At 47.4% G+C, this 19,059-nt stretch overlaps 1 protein-coding gene across 1 annotated transcript in view; it reads left to right on the top strand.

The window, feature by feature from the left end:
• The window catches only part of fbxo41 (F-box protein 41), a 46,405-nt gene that overhangs the window by 22,921 nt on the left and 4,425 nt on the right, over positions 1-19,059 (top strand). Inside the window, exons 4-13 of the mRNA XM_076727994.1 lie at positions 3,166-3,373; positions 9,147-9,220; positions 12,664-13,052; positions 15,709-15,944; positions 16,039-16,154; positions 16,662-16,814; positions 16,971-17,066; positions 17,164-17,282; positions 17,647-17,805; positions 17,915-18,030. Coding sequence (XP_076584109.1) covers positions 3,166-3,373; positions 9,147-9,220; positions 12,664-13,052; positions 15,709-15,944; positions 16,039-16,154; positions 16,662-16,814; positions 16,971-17,066; positions 17,164-17,282; positions 17,647-17,805; positions 17,915-18,030 — 1,666 coding nt within the window. The remainder of the gene's footprint in view (positions 1-3,165; positions 3,374-9,146; positions 9,221-12,663; positions 13,053-15,708; positions 15,945-16,038; positions 16,155-16,661; positions 16,815-16,970; positions 17,067-17,163; positions 17,283-17,646; positions 17,806-17,914; positions 18,031-19,059) is intronic.

The raw sequence follows: 19,059 nt of genomic DNA, 5'->3' as shown, positions 1-19,059 counted from the left end.
CGCCATTTTGGTTTTCTGCAGCCAGAAGTGACCGTATTTGGATGGGAGGGTGGAGCTGGGGAGAAGAACAAGTTAGCCGCGCGCTAACCAAGTGTCATTGTGTATTTTACTCTAAATGGGACCAAAATTTACATCATGCTGTATTGAAAACACCTCAAACTAGTGATTGAGACCAGAAACTAATTAGCAAACTACTGAGGTAGTAAATGAAATGAGAAGTGGGTCATTTTCTCAGGCTTACACGTCTTTTTGCAACCCGTGAACATTATCTTAAGCCTGCTCTAGAGGCTCTTCTGCACTGGCTCCAGTGTTCAGACCTGGAGCTCTGTCCACTGTTGAAACGTGTGTGGTGACCTGCAGCGATGGATGTTTCCCTCAGGAGCTGGTGGAGACCAAAGCAGAGCTAAAAGCAGAGTGAATGTTGGAGTTCACCAGGTGGTCTGAAACCTTTGTTCCTCTCTGTCTGTCTGTAGATAAACAACTGTTTGCTCCTAAGTTTGCATGACGAGGAGCTAATGTGTCAGTGTTGTGTTCGCAGCCTTCACTTTGTCCCTGTTCATGCACTCTGTCCGACGCGTGGGCGTGACCTTAGAATCCCCCTTTCTTTTTCCAGGAGCTCACAGCAGAGTTTATGGTTTGAGGAGGATGAGATGGGTGGAAGAGCTTGGAGCTGAGACAGTTTGTGTCCATTTCCACGGTGAGACGTTTAGTCTCACAGACAGTGAACAGCCTCTCACACCCAGCTGTATGTGGCCAAAGCAGATAAAAATCATGTTATATCACATCGTGTGCGATTACCAGGAGACACTCCAAAGCGGACCGATCCCAGAAGAGAAGTTGAGTCACTTCATTTGCTGATTGTTTGCTCACAGATTCGATTGCACATGTGCTTCGTTTCTCCCCGATGGTCAAACACCTTGACTAATTTTGGAGTCATATTTTTGTACTGAGGATGAGAAAAGTTAACTGTGCCAGACGCCGGGCTATTTTTATCTGAGAATGCCCCCATTTCAAGAGAACTCACTCTTAGTGCCTTGGGATGGATTCTGGATCTGTAATGTTAGTAGTAGTGAATGTTTGACATTAGTTGGACATAAAGTATCCGTCCTGATGAGCAGCTTGCTTTATTTCATGAGGACAAACCTATTTAAGCTGGAAGGACGCAGATTTTATGTCCCCATCCCCTGCCTGCGGTGACGGTCTGAACCTTTTAATGGCTCCTTTGGCTTCGTCAAGGTCAGATGCCTGAATTGTCTTGTTAAGCTCTCCTGGCTGCGTCGTTCAGACAGCGGAGGCTCAGGATGTTTGCGAGGACACAAACAGAGACATAAAGAAAAAACAGAGCAGGCCTGGAAGATGTCTGCAGCTTCGGGGGATTATAGGAGTCCCATGAGGGGACAGCTCTGCAAGAAAAAGTTCTGTGGGAGGAGGATGGGGATGTTTGGCCGGGTGGGGGTGAGACATTCAGGTACGAAAAGGTTTGGATGTTAATTTGTCAGTCGGTTTGGATAATCAATTAGCTGTGAGTCTGTATCAAGCCGAAAAGCTCGTTCCAGATCCTCAGATGTAAGGCTGCTCTCATTCATCAGGCCGAGCGAACGTCTGTGAGTTCTGGACTGCAGGTCGTACCGAAGCAGTCGAAGCTCTCACATAATGACAGTCATTTTTCACCTGAAGCTGCAGCTCCCCTCAGCAAGTTTCAGCTCACTGTTTAACTGTTCCGCTTCGCTCTCGCCGATCTCATCGCGTCGTTTTCAGCCACAGCAGGCAGCTGTTTACAGCGAAAAGGCTCTAAAAACCCACCGTGCTCGGCCTGCTCGGCAGGCAGAGACAGGGAGGGACGAGCTGCTGAACACAGTGGAGCATTAAGCAGCTGAAGAGCCACATATTTCCCTCGGGAGGAGGTAGAGAGCAGAAACAGAGCTGAAAGGAGGGTGAAGATTGGCCTTCAGTTAATCAGGTGGCCACAAACGAACGAATGCTAACGCTGCTCTGCTGCTGCTGGATGATTTCTGCCGCCCTCGATCAAAACAGGAACAGAACATGTAGCTTAATGACACTGCGAGGCAGCAGGGGATCATGGGAGTTGTTGTCCTCATTGTTAAACCAGCATCGCCAGTGAAATTCTATCTGACGTGAATCATGTGGAAATCACGTTCACAGGCGTTCATAGACTTCCTGTTTCACGTGTTTCCCTGGAAGGTGATATGATGCCACTGACAGGCGAACCAATGAAACCGTGAATAATATGACAGATTTCTCTGGGTTTGAACAAAATGTGCACAACAGAATATGTAACATAGGTGGAAACAGTTTCAGAGCTTTTAATGAAGAAAGGTTTTGCCTTTAAGAAACAATATGTCAGTAATGTGTTCACAACTTGTTTCTGCTGCCCCCCAGTGGCCAGTAGAGGGCCGGTGCAGGTTTAAAGGATGAGCAGAGCGAGTGAGGACAGACGAGACGAGTCTTAGTCAGCTGAAATTTCTCTGCGTCTCTTTGACTTTCTGTGTTTTTTCATTGTGGCAGCTTTCAGAACGACGATCGCTAATGACTTCCTTTTTTGGTCGAACTTTTTCCTTCAGGATAATTTGACCAAGTCAAAGCCAGTTCCCATCAATGCAGAGACGCTGATTGACATCAGGGACTGCTTATATAATTCATAATCCCAGCTTAAACTCATTGTCTTAATGTGATCTGACTAATCACGTGCCAATGTTCAGGACTTTCCATCAGCAGACGATCGGATCAGATGACACTGAAGGAAATCACGGCGGGGAACGCTGGAAACGCTGTGTGTGTGCCGAGCAGGCTGCAGACGGCGCGAACACTGAACGCTGACTGTCTGAATTCCTGGTTTGTTTGCTTCTGCATCTGAGTAACACGCTGTCCCTTAAAATGATGGGAACTTGGCCTGCTGTGCCTGCGCTTGTATAAATATCCAGCTGCTCTCTCACCCTCTGTTCCTCTCCTCTCTCTCTCCCTTTGTGTTTGTATAGCATATTTATCTCTGTCAGCAGCCCTCTGTGTGCGCTGTCGCCATGCAAAAAGGGCAGAATGAGAGTCCTGCAGTCACATCAGGACCATTTCTTTAACACTTTGTCAGCTTTGTCGGATGTACAAATAAGCTAGAAGCGTTAACGTTGCCGTTCCTCTCTCTGCCCGCAGGGAAGTTGCCCAGATCGACCAGTTCCTCCAGGAGACGGCGGCACGTGAAGCCAACGCCAAAGTGCGGCTGCAGCAGTTCATCGAGGAGCTGCTGGACCGAGCGGACCGCGCTGAAAAGCAGCTGCAGATCATCAGCAGCTGCGGCACCACGCCCAACGGCAGCCTGGGACGCTGCAGCCTGCAGGCCTCAAAGGGCAACGGACGCCAGGTGAGGATACCGTGACCGGCGCCTTCTCGCCGGGTCACAGGTTACTGTGGAAGAACTCATGACATCAGAAACCAGAGGGAGCGGAGGCGGCTGCAGCAGCAGGTTCATGCCCGTGGATTTGGAACGAGATGTTCAACACTGACTTACAGCACAGTGCAGTGTTGGGTGTCCACATACTTTTGGCCACGTAGCGTAACTCTCATCTGAGGGGTGCCGTGAAGAACGCTCTGTGCTCTGCACTGTTGATTGTTTACTGGGGCGTTCAGGGAACCAGCTGTTCGTCATACTGTGAGGTGACTGGTTTCACATGAACAAGCTGCAGCAGTTTTAAGTATGAAACGAAGATACAGACCATAATAACATCATCCTTTGTGATACTGTGCACACTACAAACGTGTGCAGGTTCAGGCGGTCTCTGTAGATCTGCAGTTAGTCCAGCAGTGCACCGAGAAGCTGGAAGCCTGGCCAGGCTGTCACATCGTTCAGGTCTGCTACGCAGCGTGTTTCTTGTGATTTGATTGGTCAGCGACGAAGTGTAATACTCGAACTCGTCAGCTGAACGTACGTAACGACATCTGCCACATCGTTTTAATCGATCCTGATCACGTTGAACTGCATAAAACGCCATGAGAGAGATAAAAGGATATAAAAACATACTTTTCAGATCATGTGAGCAGTTTTTGACCCGTTTTCTTTGTTATAATAAATTAGACGACAGATTTGTTTGTCACAGTAACTGAACATTATTTCAACACTTCTCTCAGAAGTATTTGGAGTTTTTGTTTGAACACCAAGACTCCACTTCAAGCCTGCTCAGAGTGCTTTTTCCTGCTGCTGACAGTCCTCGACACAGCAGCTTTTTGCTTTGAATAGTTCATAAGCATCGATTATATACTGAACAATGTCCCCGTAAGGCACCGCAGGTCAAACCCTTAATAGACTTTAAGATCCAGAAACAAGTCGACTCTTCATCGGAGATAAAGAGCATGTCTGTCGAGGACTTCCTCCTGTTTTCATACAGCTGAAATTCAATAAACTAGAATCACCTGGAAACCTAAACACGTGCAGGACGAGGCGAGGCTGTGCGATTGGATGAGGCAAAGTGAACCATGGCTTCGTGTTTGAGCTGAGGTTTGAGATTAAACCCACGAGCTCAGGGTTTGTCAGCAGAGCAGAAGATCAGGGAGTGTTTCTGTCAGCGTGTGCTTGAGGTCTTTGAGGCATTTAGCTCATTTGTTGTGCCTCCTGTTCCAGGAATCAGTCAGTCATTACCTTCTCGTTGACTGCATTAGCGTGGCTTTAATTAAAACCTCGCTCAAGTGTTTTCAAATTAAACAGTGACTTAAAGTTACGAGGCTCGGATGTGAAATGCGAACTTAATGATTGTACAGTCATGTTTCTAAAGCGTGTTGGACTCAGAGGTTTTAGAGCAAAGAATCTGCGTTTCTCTCATTGAGCTCAGCAGATTTCTAACGTGATATTTTAATACTCATTCTCTCAAACTTAGATAAACTGGCTGAAAACGCTTCCTGGCCTAAAGTATGTGGACACCCACATCCTTTTGCTGGTCATTAATAGTTGCTGTATCTCACCTGAGAAGGACTTTTAGAGCTTCAGTGAGATGGCACGTCGATTTGGCTCGACAGGATTTGACTCCAGTTGCGTCTGAAATGTGCCGACGGGGTCGAGGTCAGCCTTTATTTGCAGACCAGTCAAGTTCTTCTACCCCAGAATGGGAAATTAATTTGTCTACTGGACTCTGTCATGTTTGAAAAGTGAAGGATCTTTCCACCAGCAGACCAGTTCAGTTCATTTCATTACATGTTAGGACGGCGTCCAGTGTCGTCTGCGCTCTGATGTAGACTTCCTCAACTCTCAGCAGTCTCTCGTGTCGCTGCCTGCAGCCTTTCCTCAAACAAAGCTCGTCTCCTTGTAATAAACGACCACATACAGAGAAGACAGAACACAAAACGTGCACTGTCCTCCGCTGTGTTCTTGTTGTAGCGTGTGCATAGCGAGTGGCAGTAAAGTAAAGCAGAACAAAAGGTGAGCAGGATGTTTTCAGTCAGGCAAGAGGTGTACAGAACAGGTGAGTTAGTTAAAGAAATGCTTCAGCACACGTCTGTTGTTTCCCAGATGAATGAGGTCAGGCAAAGCCGTGCTAACGGGCCGCGTGCATCACGACGCTGCGCTGGAAACACCAAACAGATGCAGGGTTTGGGTACATGTGGGTACAAGGTTCAAGGATTTGGTGGAAACGCCGCTTAAAGAGCCCAAACCATGAAAACCAGCTCCAGACCAGCAGTACATAAGTGACACGGGTGTCCACAAACTTTTGGCCATGTAGTGAGCGAATCCACAGCATTTTGTTGTGTAATCACGTGACGCTCACGCGCCGCAGCACCGTGTGTCATGACTTCTCCTTGGAGTGAAACTGGAGTCTTGATTCCTTCAGAATGTGGGAACACTGAAGCTCTGCAGCGGACGGCGTCCTGACCGCAGTCGCTGGCATCAAACGGCGCCTGGTGCTCCGGAAACCGGAGAGCAGCTCTTTGTCTCCGGCTCTCCAGCGTGGCCTTTTTACTCAGTGCTAAAAATGCACGAGCAGACACTTTCTCCTCTGAAAAATGTCACTTATTCAAATTATTATCCAACACCTCTTGGAAACAGAGGCGACCTGTTCTAACGCTCAAATCCGTGTGCTGCCATGGAAACCAGCTCCTGCTCTTGCTGAAGACATGATGTTGAATCAGATGTGATGAGGCTCCGATCGGCCGTGACAAACGAGCTGCTTCATTTTCAGCCATTGGAGAGATTCTCCGTAAAAACGTCCTCCTCAGATCACCGTCAGTCAGTGTCGCTCAGTGTCGTGAATAATTCAGCTGATCCCTCTTTTCTGATGCTGTGAGGAACCTGCTGCGAAATGATGAAGAAATACGCTTTTTCCTCTGAAGCTGATTCCAGAACAGTGAGGACGCTGTGCAGAACTTAAATAAGGCAGCGATCGTCTGATCTGATCCTCTCTGACACAAACTGACCTGAGAACAGTCAAAGTCAATATATTTGATGTTCTTCCTCATCAGCTTCATTGATTTCTGTAAATATCTCTTACTGTGAATCTGATGCAGCAACACGTTTCACAGACTGAAAGATGTGGAACGCTCCAAAAACACCTGGAACATTCCACAGGTAAACAGGCTGATTGGTCACAGGTGAGAGGATCATGATTGGGTATGAAAGGGGCGTCCTGGAAAGGCTCAGTGGATCACCACTTTGTGAACACATGAAGGATGAAGGAGATGAACACATGGACTCACTTCAGAAAACTGTTTGTCTGCAAATGATTGATCCTGTTTTTGTTTTGTTTCCTCACAGCGTCCAGACTTTGTGGGATCTGGGCTGTAAACCGCCGCCGCCTGAACTCAGAAACTCTCAGTGGGTTTGAGCGTCGTTCGGCTTCACGTCTGTGTTCTCGTGCAGCTTCGTAGGACTGTGAATAATCGACCTGACAAGTACAAGTGTGGAATCACACGCTGGTTGGCACCGTGTTACACCGTCAAGGGAAGCCCGGAGATGTCAGCCAGCCGCCGCGCCCCCTCACGACCTCGCTCTCCGTCTTTCTGTCACGGCATCAGCGAGGTCGCCCTCGTGTCCTAGGGGACGGGTTTCAGAGCCGCAGAGGTTTTTGGGACTGACAGCGAGAGACGGGATGGATGACTGGTTTCCTGCTCCGTCTGCAGTTCAATCAAGCCGAAGCACAGAGTGTGCACCGTGATGATAGCTTTAATTCATACACGTTTGGCCTTTTAACTCCAGTTAGCACCAATCTTAAACCACCAGACTGGAGTCTTAGTTTCCGATGAGCGCGCTCTCTTCCCTCCATTTCTGGGAGATTTGTCCCCGTTGTGCCGTCACTGCAGGCTGGCCGGGAATGAGAGCCATGAATGGTGTTTTTCCTGTTTCCTCCGTGGTCCATTTTCACTGGAACGAGGCCAGAAACAAGCTGAGCGAGTAGAAGAAGCCGAGGAGAAAGAAAGAGAGAGAGGGAGTGACGGCGTCTGTGTTTGTGCACGTTTTCCCTCTGTGGCACGTCTGGTACACAGAGTTCCACCTGGCACTGCTTCACACACACACACACACACACACACACACACACACACACACACACACACACACACACACACACACACACAGACACAGCATACTTCAGTGCACATGCAGCCTGGAGTGCTGTATGAAAGAGTGACTGGGAGGATTTAGCTCTCAGGCACAGAGAGTGAGAGTCAGGCTGCACACCCACAGACGAGCACACTTGATTCTCACCTGCTTTCGGAGCTACAGCCAAATATTTTCAGAGGCAGAGAGATGCTGGCGGTTTGAGTGTGTCAGAGTGAGACGCTCCAGAGATGGAAATATCTGTCCGTCCAACAAGACCGAGATGTCTTCTGGCCAGAAGAACGTTTTCATGCTGAACAGTTAATTGAAATATTATCAAACTCGCAGCTGCTGCAGTTTTTGATGAATGTGTGACATCCAGGGCGGAGCTGCAGCCCGTCTGGCCGTGACACCCCTCTGAAACTCGGATGGCCGCCGGCCTCGGTGCTCCTCTCCCCGCCTGTTTTCCCTTCGCCCACGCGTCTCTCTGCTGTCTCCTGTCAGTTGTCGGGTTTGTTCATCACTTTCTAGCTTCGTTTTCGTCTTAGCTGCTTGCAGCTCGTGTCTGTGTCTCCTGCGTTTTCTGTCCTTGCTTCGTTTCTTCTTCTTCTTTGCTTGTGTTTTCTTGTGTTGACCCCTCAGGGCCACCGTACTGACCTCCTGTAGTTTGGCTCCGGTGTGTTTTCTCGCTCCACAGAGGGTGAGCCCTCTATGTTTGAGACCCCTTCCTGTCCTGCCACCCTGAGGACAGATTCTGAACTGTGGACTCATGAAATCGATCTGTAAGGATTTCTGTGCTGTTTGTTGTGGTTGTTCGTGGCCCCACATGATGATTTCTACTGACATCAGACCACAAAGAGGTCAAAGGGTCACTGGACAAGATATCTGTCACTGGATTTCCATTAAAGTCTTGTAACATCACTTTATATGTCCAAAATGTTCACTTATAAGGATGAAAGATGTGTTAGTAGAATAGAATAAGAAGAACTCATTCGATTAATGAACACTTTCCTTTTCACTTTCACCTCTCGGGCTTTTCTTTGGTGCCACCCTCAGGACAACATTATCCCAATAATCTGATCAGGCGTCTTCTTGCCTGTCGTCTCTGACTGATCGTCATTTATTCTGACTGTCGGGGGAAGATTTGTCTGCTGATGTCCTTGATTTGTGCCCGGATGCTCAAATCTGCCGGCTGCAGTGAGGTCGGCAGTAAAGCTAAAGCAGACATTAAAGCGTCTTCAGTTTGAAAATCTCTCGTGTTGTTGTTGTTGTTGTCATCAGAGCTGCTGCAGCTTTAGTGTGAAATGCACGCAGACACGTTTCCCACGATAACAGCAAAATACTGTAGGCTCCTTCTTATTGACTGTGCTCAGTGCTGATTTGTTAAACAGCCTTCTGTGCCCGTTTCATATCTGAAGCAGAGCTAGCTTAGCGTGACAGCTGCTTTAAAATGAAGTACTGTGTTTCAGGCTTTAGTTTTGTGTATTTTAGAAAATGAGTGTTTCCTCACACGTCTCATGTGGAACCAACTGATGGCAGAGGACATGTCAAAGGAAGCTCGGCGGTCCTCAGTCACGTCGCTCATAACTCTTCTCTTTGCATGTTTGTGTCTCTGCAGAGGAACTCCAGCCTCTCTGGGAGCACACGAGGCATGTACCAAGTGTCAGACCGCCGTTCCTCCCCCAGCACGGGGTAAGTCGATGATTTCACTCCTCTGAAATGTAAACCGTCAGGAGGGTTATGGTTCACGTCCACGACCCTCCGGAGGTAAAGAGAGGAAAACATGAGCTTTTAACTGCCGCATTACGAGTGCGTCAGTTCAGAATCCTTTTATCTTAGAGGAGGACAGTCTGTCCGTCCGTCCTGTGTTTCTTTACCTGGACAGGAAGCTGCTTTTCTGTGGCTCTTCACTGTCATGTGAATTTGGTGCTCCTCATCTTTCGTACCTGAAGTCGTGAAACACAATCTGTCCGACCTCCAGCAGCTCAGGAGCCCAGAGCTTTGAACCACCGTCCACCGCTGGCCTGAGCGCCTCACAGCTCCCCAGAAAACCACTAAGACACAGAGGACGGACCGCGTTACAACCTGTCCTATGAGTCTGTCCTTACCACATCAGCTGAAATTAAAAATCCAGAGAAACAGTCCTCAACCTTTTTTGAGTTTTTATCAAAGAACATTGCGGAACATTTGCTTTCAAATGAAAGGATTTGCTGCTTTCCTCATTGTTTTCTCACAGTAAATTGAATTTATTTTGTTACAGACTCAGAGAGCTTCTGATGGCTCCTTTTCACTATTTTGTGATTATTATTGAATAAACGATCGATTGGTATGAAAGTGATCATTGCTTGCAGCCCTGCAGCACTTCAAAGCAGATGTCCTGCAGGTGGTTTGGTCCAGTGTTGGACGGTGTGGCGTTCAGCGGACGCAGTGACGTTCAGGTCGGACGTCTGCGTGAGGTGAGACTGAAGGATCTCTGGGTCTCTGCTGGAGGCTTCAGACACGCTGAGCCGCAGTGACTAACACGACCGTCACTCCCAGTTGGTGTGTGAACGCGTTTCCTGACGTGACGTCACGCAGAACTCATCAGGCCCGTCCACACACACACACACACACACACACACACACACACACACACACACTGGCCCGACGAGCCTTCTGTCTTCTGGTTATTAATATCTCGTCATCAGCGATCAAAATATTTTCATCACTGCGTGTCATGAAGGTCAGAATCTCAAACGTGCAGCAGTTTCAGTGATTTATTGATGCTGACGTCAGCAGATATTTATGCAACAATCAGGAGTCTAAATGTGTGTTTCAGGCCAAATTCCTTCAAAGGTTGCTCTTTTTTACATCGATTATTTCTGTAATGGTCACTAATTTCATATTTTATGTATTTCATGTGTCGTAGAAATTGGCACAGTGTTGATATCTCATCCAAATATGAGACTTTTCCTCTTGTGTGAATCTGTTTCGTTTATGATCTCATTCGGTTCCAAACAGCAGAAAAAACCTTCCTAAAAGCTTCTAATGGAAATGGAAATCATCACTGTGATTCTTAAAGGCGTAAAGACGCTTTTTCATGCTGGTTTCATCCAAACAGAAACAGGACTGAGCGTGTGTCTTTCACTCTTTAATGAGCTGATTTAAATCCAAAAAACTGACCTGAGAACAGCTCAAAGTCAGTGTATTTCATGTTTTTCCTCATCACTTCACTGATTTCTGTAAAAATCTGCTCATTGTGAATCTGATGCAGCAGCACGTTTCTCAGACTGGGAAAGATGTGGAACGCTCCAAAAACACCTGTTTGGGTCGTTCCACAGGTAAACAGCTGATTGTGTGTAGTAGGAGATCTTTTTGGGATCAGGGTTGTTTATTTACTCTCTGATGCTGCTTTGCGTTCTGGATTCATCCTCTGAAATCATTAACCAGCAGCTGTTAACTATGAGCTTCCTCTGATTGGGATGAATTCATATCATCACGTCTTGGAGATGAAATCTTGTTATTGATGAGTTTTTATCAGGTTACTGCTTCACAACCAGCTCATGAGAGCGTGATGAATCACAGTCGTGTCGTTGACCCAGTTCAGGTTGTTGAAACCACGAACACAAAGCCCTGTTTTGGTTTTCCATCGTCTCAGCTCACATGTGCGGCGTAACACTAATCTGGTCTTCTGTGCTTCCTCCTCGTCCTCCTCGTCCTCCTCAGCAGTGATGAACGCTACCTGCAGCATCATCTGTCATTCTCTTTCATTTTGCTCCTAAAATGATGGACTGTGCAGATGCTTCCACTCATCAGACCGCTGTGAGGAAGAGGAGGGAGTGCAGAGAAGCAGGAAATGCAGAAAGCAGAGAGAAATGTCCTACTTTCTGAGAGGCTGATATTTGTAACTGCTCATTATTTGTATTGGCTGGGAGCTTATGTTAAGTGCACATGTAGCAGAGCTGCCCTCGTTCACCGTCAGTCGTACAGCAGCAAACTGGCTTCATCTGGCTTTCAGAGGTGAATTCAACTCTGCTGCTGTCCTCAGTGAACCTGCATGTTTCTCTGCGCTGAAAAGACTGAAGTCTGTACAGAAACCAATAATCAGCAGACGCACGGCTCACCTGAGGATTCAGAGCAGGTGGACTGTGTGTGTTTAGAGGGCCGAGTGGAATATCTTCCATTAAACAGCGTTCAGCTCTCTGAAAACATGATCATCAGTATTAAAAAGATAAAGTCTGATTGTCAGCGCAGCGACGGCTGTGGTGTAAATGTATGAGAAACAGTGAAGAGGTAAAAGTGTGAGTGGCATTAATGACACAACACAATCAGAAAGTGATCTTCATGAGGCTGTGCAGTTTTTCCTCAATTAAAAATAACTCCAGCAGACCACAGGAGCCCCTCAACACCCACTTCTGGCCTGATTGTGATATGTTGCGTGTTAAAGCAGAGCTGATGGTGCATTAAAGGAGCAGAGAGACGCTCGTTACTGCTTTCTTATCTGTTTGTCAGATAGAGTTTCACTAGCTCAGCTTACCTTAGCTTAGCTTAGCTTAGCTTAGCTTAGCATTAACACTGGCTGACTCTGATGAGCTCTTATGTACCACAAATGTGAAACAAACTGCATATTATTCAATTAAATTTGGGACTATTTATTCATTTGTTGTGCTGCATAATAACAAGACTTTTCTTCTGTTTAATCTGCGTTATTTTTATCTTCAGTTTGCTTTTACTCTTTTAAAATCCATCTGGCTTTTATATCTTGTCTTAATGCCTTTTGTGTGTTATGTAACACACGTTGAATTGCCGTGTTAAGAGGTGCTATACAAATAAACTACAGATGACTAATTAACACGTTACGTATCGAGAGAGAGAAGAAAACAAGTGTGAAACTGGTTTCCAAAGTTTCAGAGCAGCTCTGTTTCCTGTCTGACTAATAGTTCTTTAAATAGCCCTGATAAAAGCACAGTCTGTCATATTTACACTTCTGTCTTTCACATGGGAACTAATGAGTTTTAAAAGTGCAGGCTAGCTGTTTCCCCCTGTTCCAGTCTTTGTGCTAAGCTAAGCTAACCAGCTGTAACTTCCTACCTAACACATCTTTTTAAAAGTAATCTGTCAGTGGTCGTTTATGGAAAACTTCTCTTTTGCTGCAGAGCGTCAGGCCGGATCAAGTCCGTCTCGCAGGGCTCTGGAGGTTACGACAGCGACAGCGTGGAGATGCATCCCATGGAGGAGTGTCCCGAGGCTCAGTACTATCACATGCAGTGCCGGCTGGGCGAGGGGGGTTACGAGCGCTCCCCCGGATGTGGCGGCGGCGGATCGAGGAACTGGGGTCTCCGTAAACAGGCCATCCAGAACTGGCAGCGGCGACCTTACAGGAACAGCACCGAAGGCGAGGAAGGAGACGTGTCAGACGTGGGATCCCGGACCACCGAGTCCGAGGTGGAGATGTGGGAACAGGAGAGGAGAGCCGTGGCCGAGGTCCAGCAGTCTGCCGCCCCCTACCCGCACCACGGCCGGGCAGGATACCGCCCCAGCACAGGTAAGGGCTCTCTGGGAAGGTATTCTTAGAGATGTCACTCATCCGACCTGCAGCTCTGACACACGGGAGCCAGGATTCACAGAATAAAGGCCTGAAATGAGTCCCAGGGGAGCAGTGCCTGATGTGGATCTGGGTCAGGTTGAGCTGCAGTCGCTGTAAAGTTGGCGGAGCTGTGTCACCGGGCTCCTTCTGCAGGATCATTCTGAGGATCGGCACGTTCAGCTGCAGTGTGTGACACAGCCGTGTCAACGCTTCATGAGAGATGACGTAATGAATCAGATGTTTCTCTGGAGGTTTTTCCTCACCTGTGTCCTCGGCTTCACAGCCCTCTGACTCAAACATCTGTATGTTCTGACCTGTAACTCAGTAACTTTGTTAGTCTAAATGCCAATTAGCAGTATCATCAGCTGCCTAAGAAAAGGTCAGTCAGCACAAATTCACTCCATCCAAAAAGTGAGAATGGTTTGAGATGCTCGTCGGTGCAGTGACACAAACAGAACAGCAGCTTTGAGCTCATAATAACCAGCAGCAAAGATAATCCATTTAATTTCACCAACATTTCCATGAGCACAGAACGATGCACATAACTGAGCTCGCTGTGATCACAGTGGAGTAAATGAAAGAGCCAAATGTGTTTTCATAATGATAAACTGCATGTGAACGTACGGCACAGTTTGAATTTTATTATTGTTTTAATTATCTAATTCTTAATGATACGATGGGTTTTTTTTATTTACGTAAGAGGTTCACTCGTCTGCAACATTGCTAACTGCTAATACAGTCGAAATTATTAAAGATGGAGAATCAAATGAACTAAACTACAGCAACATTAGATTAAAATAACAGTAAATTAAGAAACAAAAATAATAATCTAATAATAGAAGGAAAGAAATGAACGAACAGCAGAGGTTTTTGACTTAGATTTGAAAGTCCTTCTCTGACCATCAGTCGAGGTGAAGGTGTGATTCAGGGCGTGTCCGTGCAGCCTGGTATGATCACCGTTATAAATCTTTTTCACGTTACGGTGTTTGTCTGCAGACTGTCTGCTGTGGATGATGAGTAAACCGAGTCGTACGTCGCTGTACTTCGTCTCTGTGTGACTGCGTGTTTGGTCGACATCGAGCATATTTGTGTTTGCCTGCTGCATCATCTCAGCTCCTCGTCTCATGCTAAGCTTTGCTTCTGCGACGGAGCCAAGTCAGACCGCCAACCACAGATTGTACATCTCTCTGTTAACTTCCCACCCTGCCAAGATCCTTAAAGTCGCTGCTGCCGCCCTCCAGCTCTCTCCACCTGACGTGGGGTTTCTTTTACACACCAGGTGGAACAAGGCATCATGGGAAGGAGCCAAACTGGGCCAGAGCCCTATGACAAATTAGCACCACTGCTATAACGGCCGTTAGCTCGGAGGTTTTTCTCATGTCGCGCTCAACATGCTACTGGCGCTCCTCCGCTGTGACGTAGGCCTCCTTATTGGGAGAGTCTCTGCCAGGTTTGATCAGATGGTACGTATCTGCAAGCACACAGCTCGGCTTTTTTAGTTCATTTGGCAGTCTTGAGCGTAGGTGGTGTGTGTGTGAGAGAGAGAGAGAGAGAGGAAGAGCGAGTGAGAGTGTAAGTAATGGTTCATAGCCCTGATGGTTTCGAGCAGACGCCTTCCAAGGCCAAAGATGAAATGAGTCATCGAGGAGCAATCTCGCAGGGAGGACTGAGACGAGCTCGGATTGGACGCGTGGTATCAGCCAACAGAGCGCCACAGAGAGCATGAAAAGATGGAAAGAAGAAAAAAAGTGTCGTCTCAATTAGCGTCTTGTTGAAGGTTGGCGCCACCATGTGACAGAATATATTAAAGGTCATTTACTTTTATTTACTTCAGTTATAGAAGTAAAATAAGGTGAACTTCAGTCCAAATGTACGTTCACAGCTTATATATTGATAAAGAGGGTAAAGGTTATTTATGGAGCAGCTGATCAATGATAACAAAACTAAGAAGTAATGAAAACAATCAAACAGTAAAAATGTATTTTAAAGAACAAGAACAAAATCAGGAAAAAGGACTAAAATAATAATAATAAAAAAAAAAACAGAAATCTCTTTAGTCTGTGCTAAAAGCTTCAGACACAACCAGGAAGTTCCTCCCCGAGGATCTCAGGCTGCACGCAGGTGATAATTAGAAAGCACCTCAGAGGTATAATCTGGGGCCAGACCATGAAGTACTTGAAGTACGAGTAATCAATCACGGAGTAAAAGTAATGAGCAGGATCTTAAATCAGTTCTAAAAACACGCGGATTCGGGGGCACAGCTGAGGAGCTTCTGGGTGTTCTGCTCAGTTTGAGTCTGAGTCGGATTAAAAATACAACAAATGTGAGGAAATGAAAGTCCTGATGAAGATCTGGTGTCTTTCAACAGTCAGAAGGGAATGAAATGCAGTCCTGACATCATGAAAGCTGTGAAAAGTGTGAATATCTGTGTCAAGAGTCCACTCTGTCATTGTGATGATTTTTAGAAGGAACTTCTGATCTTCAATGGAGGCAGAATATCCTGGAGCTGTATTATCCATATAGAAGCTCTGAGGATCAGACTTAGCCCCTTTGTTTCACCTTGGACCCCCCCTCACTGTGTGAAAGGGTTAAAGGACAGCTCTTCTCCCCACAGGTCGGTCTGACGGCGTCTACAAGCCATGCCGCCACGAAAAGAGCCCGTCCAAATCCAACGAGGTGATCAGTCCGGAGATCCTGAAGATGCGCGCGGCTCTCTTCTGTATCTTCACCTACCTGGACACCAAAACCCTGCTGAGAGCCGCCGAGGTCTGCCGCGACTGGAAGTTCGTGGCCCGTCACCCGGCCGTGTGGACCAGAGTCCTCCTGGAGAACGCTCGCATTTCTTCCAAGGTGCACGGTGAACGTTTAGACGCTGTACGCAGCCAGCGGTCGGTAGCGTCCGATGCGTGTTGTCTTCATGTTTGTCTCCATGTCTGTCCCTCAGTTCCTGAGCATACTGTCTCAGTGGTGCACTCAGACGCACTCCCTCATCCTGCAAAACCTCAAACCAAGACAGCGAGGAAAGAAGGAAACCAAGGAGGACTACCTGAAAAGCACACGGTGAGCACGCATGCACACGCACACACACACACACACACACACACACACACACACACACACACACACACACAGTGTCTCTGGAGGATCGTGTGTGTTTTCTGCCTCCGTCAGCAAACTGTTGACCTGAGCTGCGTCCTTCATGACTCAAACAGTGATTGATGAGTGGAAGCCACCAAGAGGAGCGCAGTGACTGAATGATGACATCTTCATGCTGTTTGATTGTGATCAGCGTGCACAGTATCAATTTTCATTTCCTGAAGAAGACAAGTAGGACTAATGTGAGTGGTTTGTGTCTGACGGTGAGCACATTAGCGCTGGAAGCTGCTCTCAGACTGCACGCAGAGCTCAGCCGCGCTGCTGCTGCATATATCGCTGCAAACAGTGCAGGAACATTTTGTTATGTGCTACAAATGGTAGAAGTGCTGCTCTGAAGGGCAGGAGAAAATAATTTCCTCTGCTCCGTCTGCCTTTCTTTTTTGTTGACCTTCCGCTATGTCTCCATCTAAGTGGCTGTCTGGAGGAAGGTCTGGAGGCGTTGTTAAAGGCCACAGGAAGTAACCTGCTGATACTGAAGATTTCGCACTGCCCCAACCTGCTGACCGACCGTTCCCTCTGGCTGGCCAGCTGCTACTGCAGAGCTCTGCAGGCAGTAACCTACAGGTACGCCGCGACGCCCACGTCCCACACCTCCCTGTCCACTGTATCATGCACATATTTTACCCAGGGGTCTTTGCTTTAATGCATCGTGCAGCTGTACGCTGCACACACAGCATCACGTGTACGTCATAGAAACACTAATTGTGTGCGCTCTTATAGGAGTGCCACAGACCCAGTTGGCCAGGAGGTGATCTGGGCCCTCGGCGCAGGTTGTAGAGACATCATCTCCCTACAGGTGGCGCCACTACACCCATGGTAAGAGACACAGAGACTGTGCCTCAGTAAAGCTGGATTAATGCCAGATGTTCTGTTATGATCTCAACGCTCATGGACTATAATTTGTCTCTTTCAGCCAACAACCTGCTCGCTTCAGTAACCGATGCCTGCAGACGATTGGACGGTGTTGGCCACACCTCCGCGCTCTCGGTGTGGGGGGGGCTGGATGTGGCATTCAGGGCCTGGCCTCTCTAGGTAAGTATTTTTGAGATGTGTTAATTCCTCTCTGTGATTTTGGCCACAGCAGGAAAATGTATTATTCATGATATTTATGAAGCATTCACAGATCGTCATGCTGCATTTTTATTCCTGACTGCAGTCATATGAGCAGAAAGACGGCGGTTAGATGATTAAAAAACTTTCGTGTCACATCAGGACATAAACTCGCAGCACAGATGCCGCATTTAACCAGCGTTTTCTTCGTGCTTACGTAAACCGATCCATGTATTTCTGTAGAAGTGTAACCTTTGCTGCTGTCATCTCGACGCTCCCATGCTCATCTTCCTCATCTTCCTCATCCCTGCATCCCTGACCTCCATTCACTCCCCGTCAACCCCAGCGAGGAACTGCATGCGCCTGCAGGTGCTGGAGTTGGATCATGTGAGCGAGATCAACCAGGAGGTGGCAGCAGAGGTTTGCAGAGAGGGCCTGAAAGGTCTGGAGATGCTGGTGCTTACCTCCACACCGGTGACGCCCAAAGCCCTGCTCCACTTCAACAGTGAGTGTGAGCGCTGCTGCGCTGACTGCAGCGGGCCAAGACGACGTTTTTACGAGGACTTCCTGTTGACTCTCAGGTCATTAACGCTGCCTAAATTCCACTCATGCAGGTGTTTGCCGCAACCTGAAGTCCATCGTGGTTCAGATCGGTATCGAAGACTACTTTGAGGACCCCAACAGTCCTGAAGCCAGGAAACTGTTTGATGAGATGGTTAACAAGCTACAGGTAACAGCTCTGTTACAGCCCGTCTGTAACTCATCAAAATGTCATATTTAGAAGTTTTTCCATGACAAAAATCCCGTCACATCGGCTCAGATGTAACTCTCCACCTTTGCCTTCATGTAGTAACTATGGATCTAAGCAGCCTCCGCCTCCGTCTCCACCCAGCCCTCCAACTTTCCTCATCAGCACCCCCGAGCTGTATAAAATGTCCCGTCAGCATTAAACATCGTGTAATCATGTAGCTTGGCCGGCTAACGTTGGCTAACATTATCTATCACGCTGCAGATTTGTTTGGACAGAACTAAGCAGAAAACAGGAGAAAAACAAACTGTCCAACACGCTGGCTCGTCCTCGCTGTGTCCCCAGAGTGAATGGAAATCTCTGCCATCACTCTGAAAATACTGAAACTCAGCTTTCAAAGCACAGATCTGTAGCTTCACCTGCTTCTCCTCTGACACGCCTCGCTCCATTGACGGGATTGGTTCCTTCGTTATGTACAGAACTCTGTCTGTTTGTGAGACTGTCATTGGTCCACTGCTGATCAAAGGTAGGAAGGCTCAGCCGTGGTGCAGGCCGCACATTTGACTCATGATGTGTCTTGTAGCTAATAAAAAACACCACATGGGCATGTTAACAAGGTTAAAGACTTGGTTTCATTGGAGGCCTCTTTCTGTTATTCTGTTTTTCTCTTGTGGTTTCTTTTTCTGAGCCAACGCATCCTTGGAGTTTTGCACCACTGTAAGCACATGACTAACAGCTTGGCCAATAGTTGTTCAGAGGATAAAATGCATCTATTTATATCTCAGCTACACAGTATTTAAAGCATGAGTCAATCCTTGAAGTCCCGGTGATGGCTGGTTGTGGATGCGCTGGTGCTAACTCACTGGAGCGGAGGCTTGCTGTGCGAGGCTCGGGTCATTGTTATAGCTGACCGCACACAAACACAGATAGAAAAGCTGTGAAATCCCAGGTTTTATTTATGTTTTGCTTCTATGAGTCAGTTTACAGTGTGTTCGTCTTGGTTATTACACT

This window comes from Chaetodon auriga, chromosome 4 (assembly GCF_051107435.1).
Source record: "Chaetodon auriga isolate fChaAug3 chromosome 4, fChaAug3.hap1, whole genome shotgun sequence".
Classification (NCBI taxonomy): domain Eukaryota; kingdom Metazoa; phylum Chordata; class Actinopteri; order Chaetodontiformes; family Chaetodontidae; genus Chaetodon; species Chaetodon auriga.
This window is presented reverse-complemented; position numbering and strand designations above follow the sequence as displayed.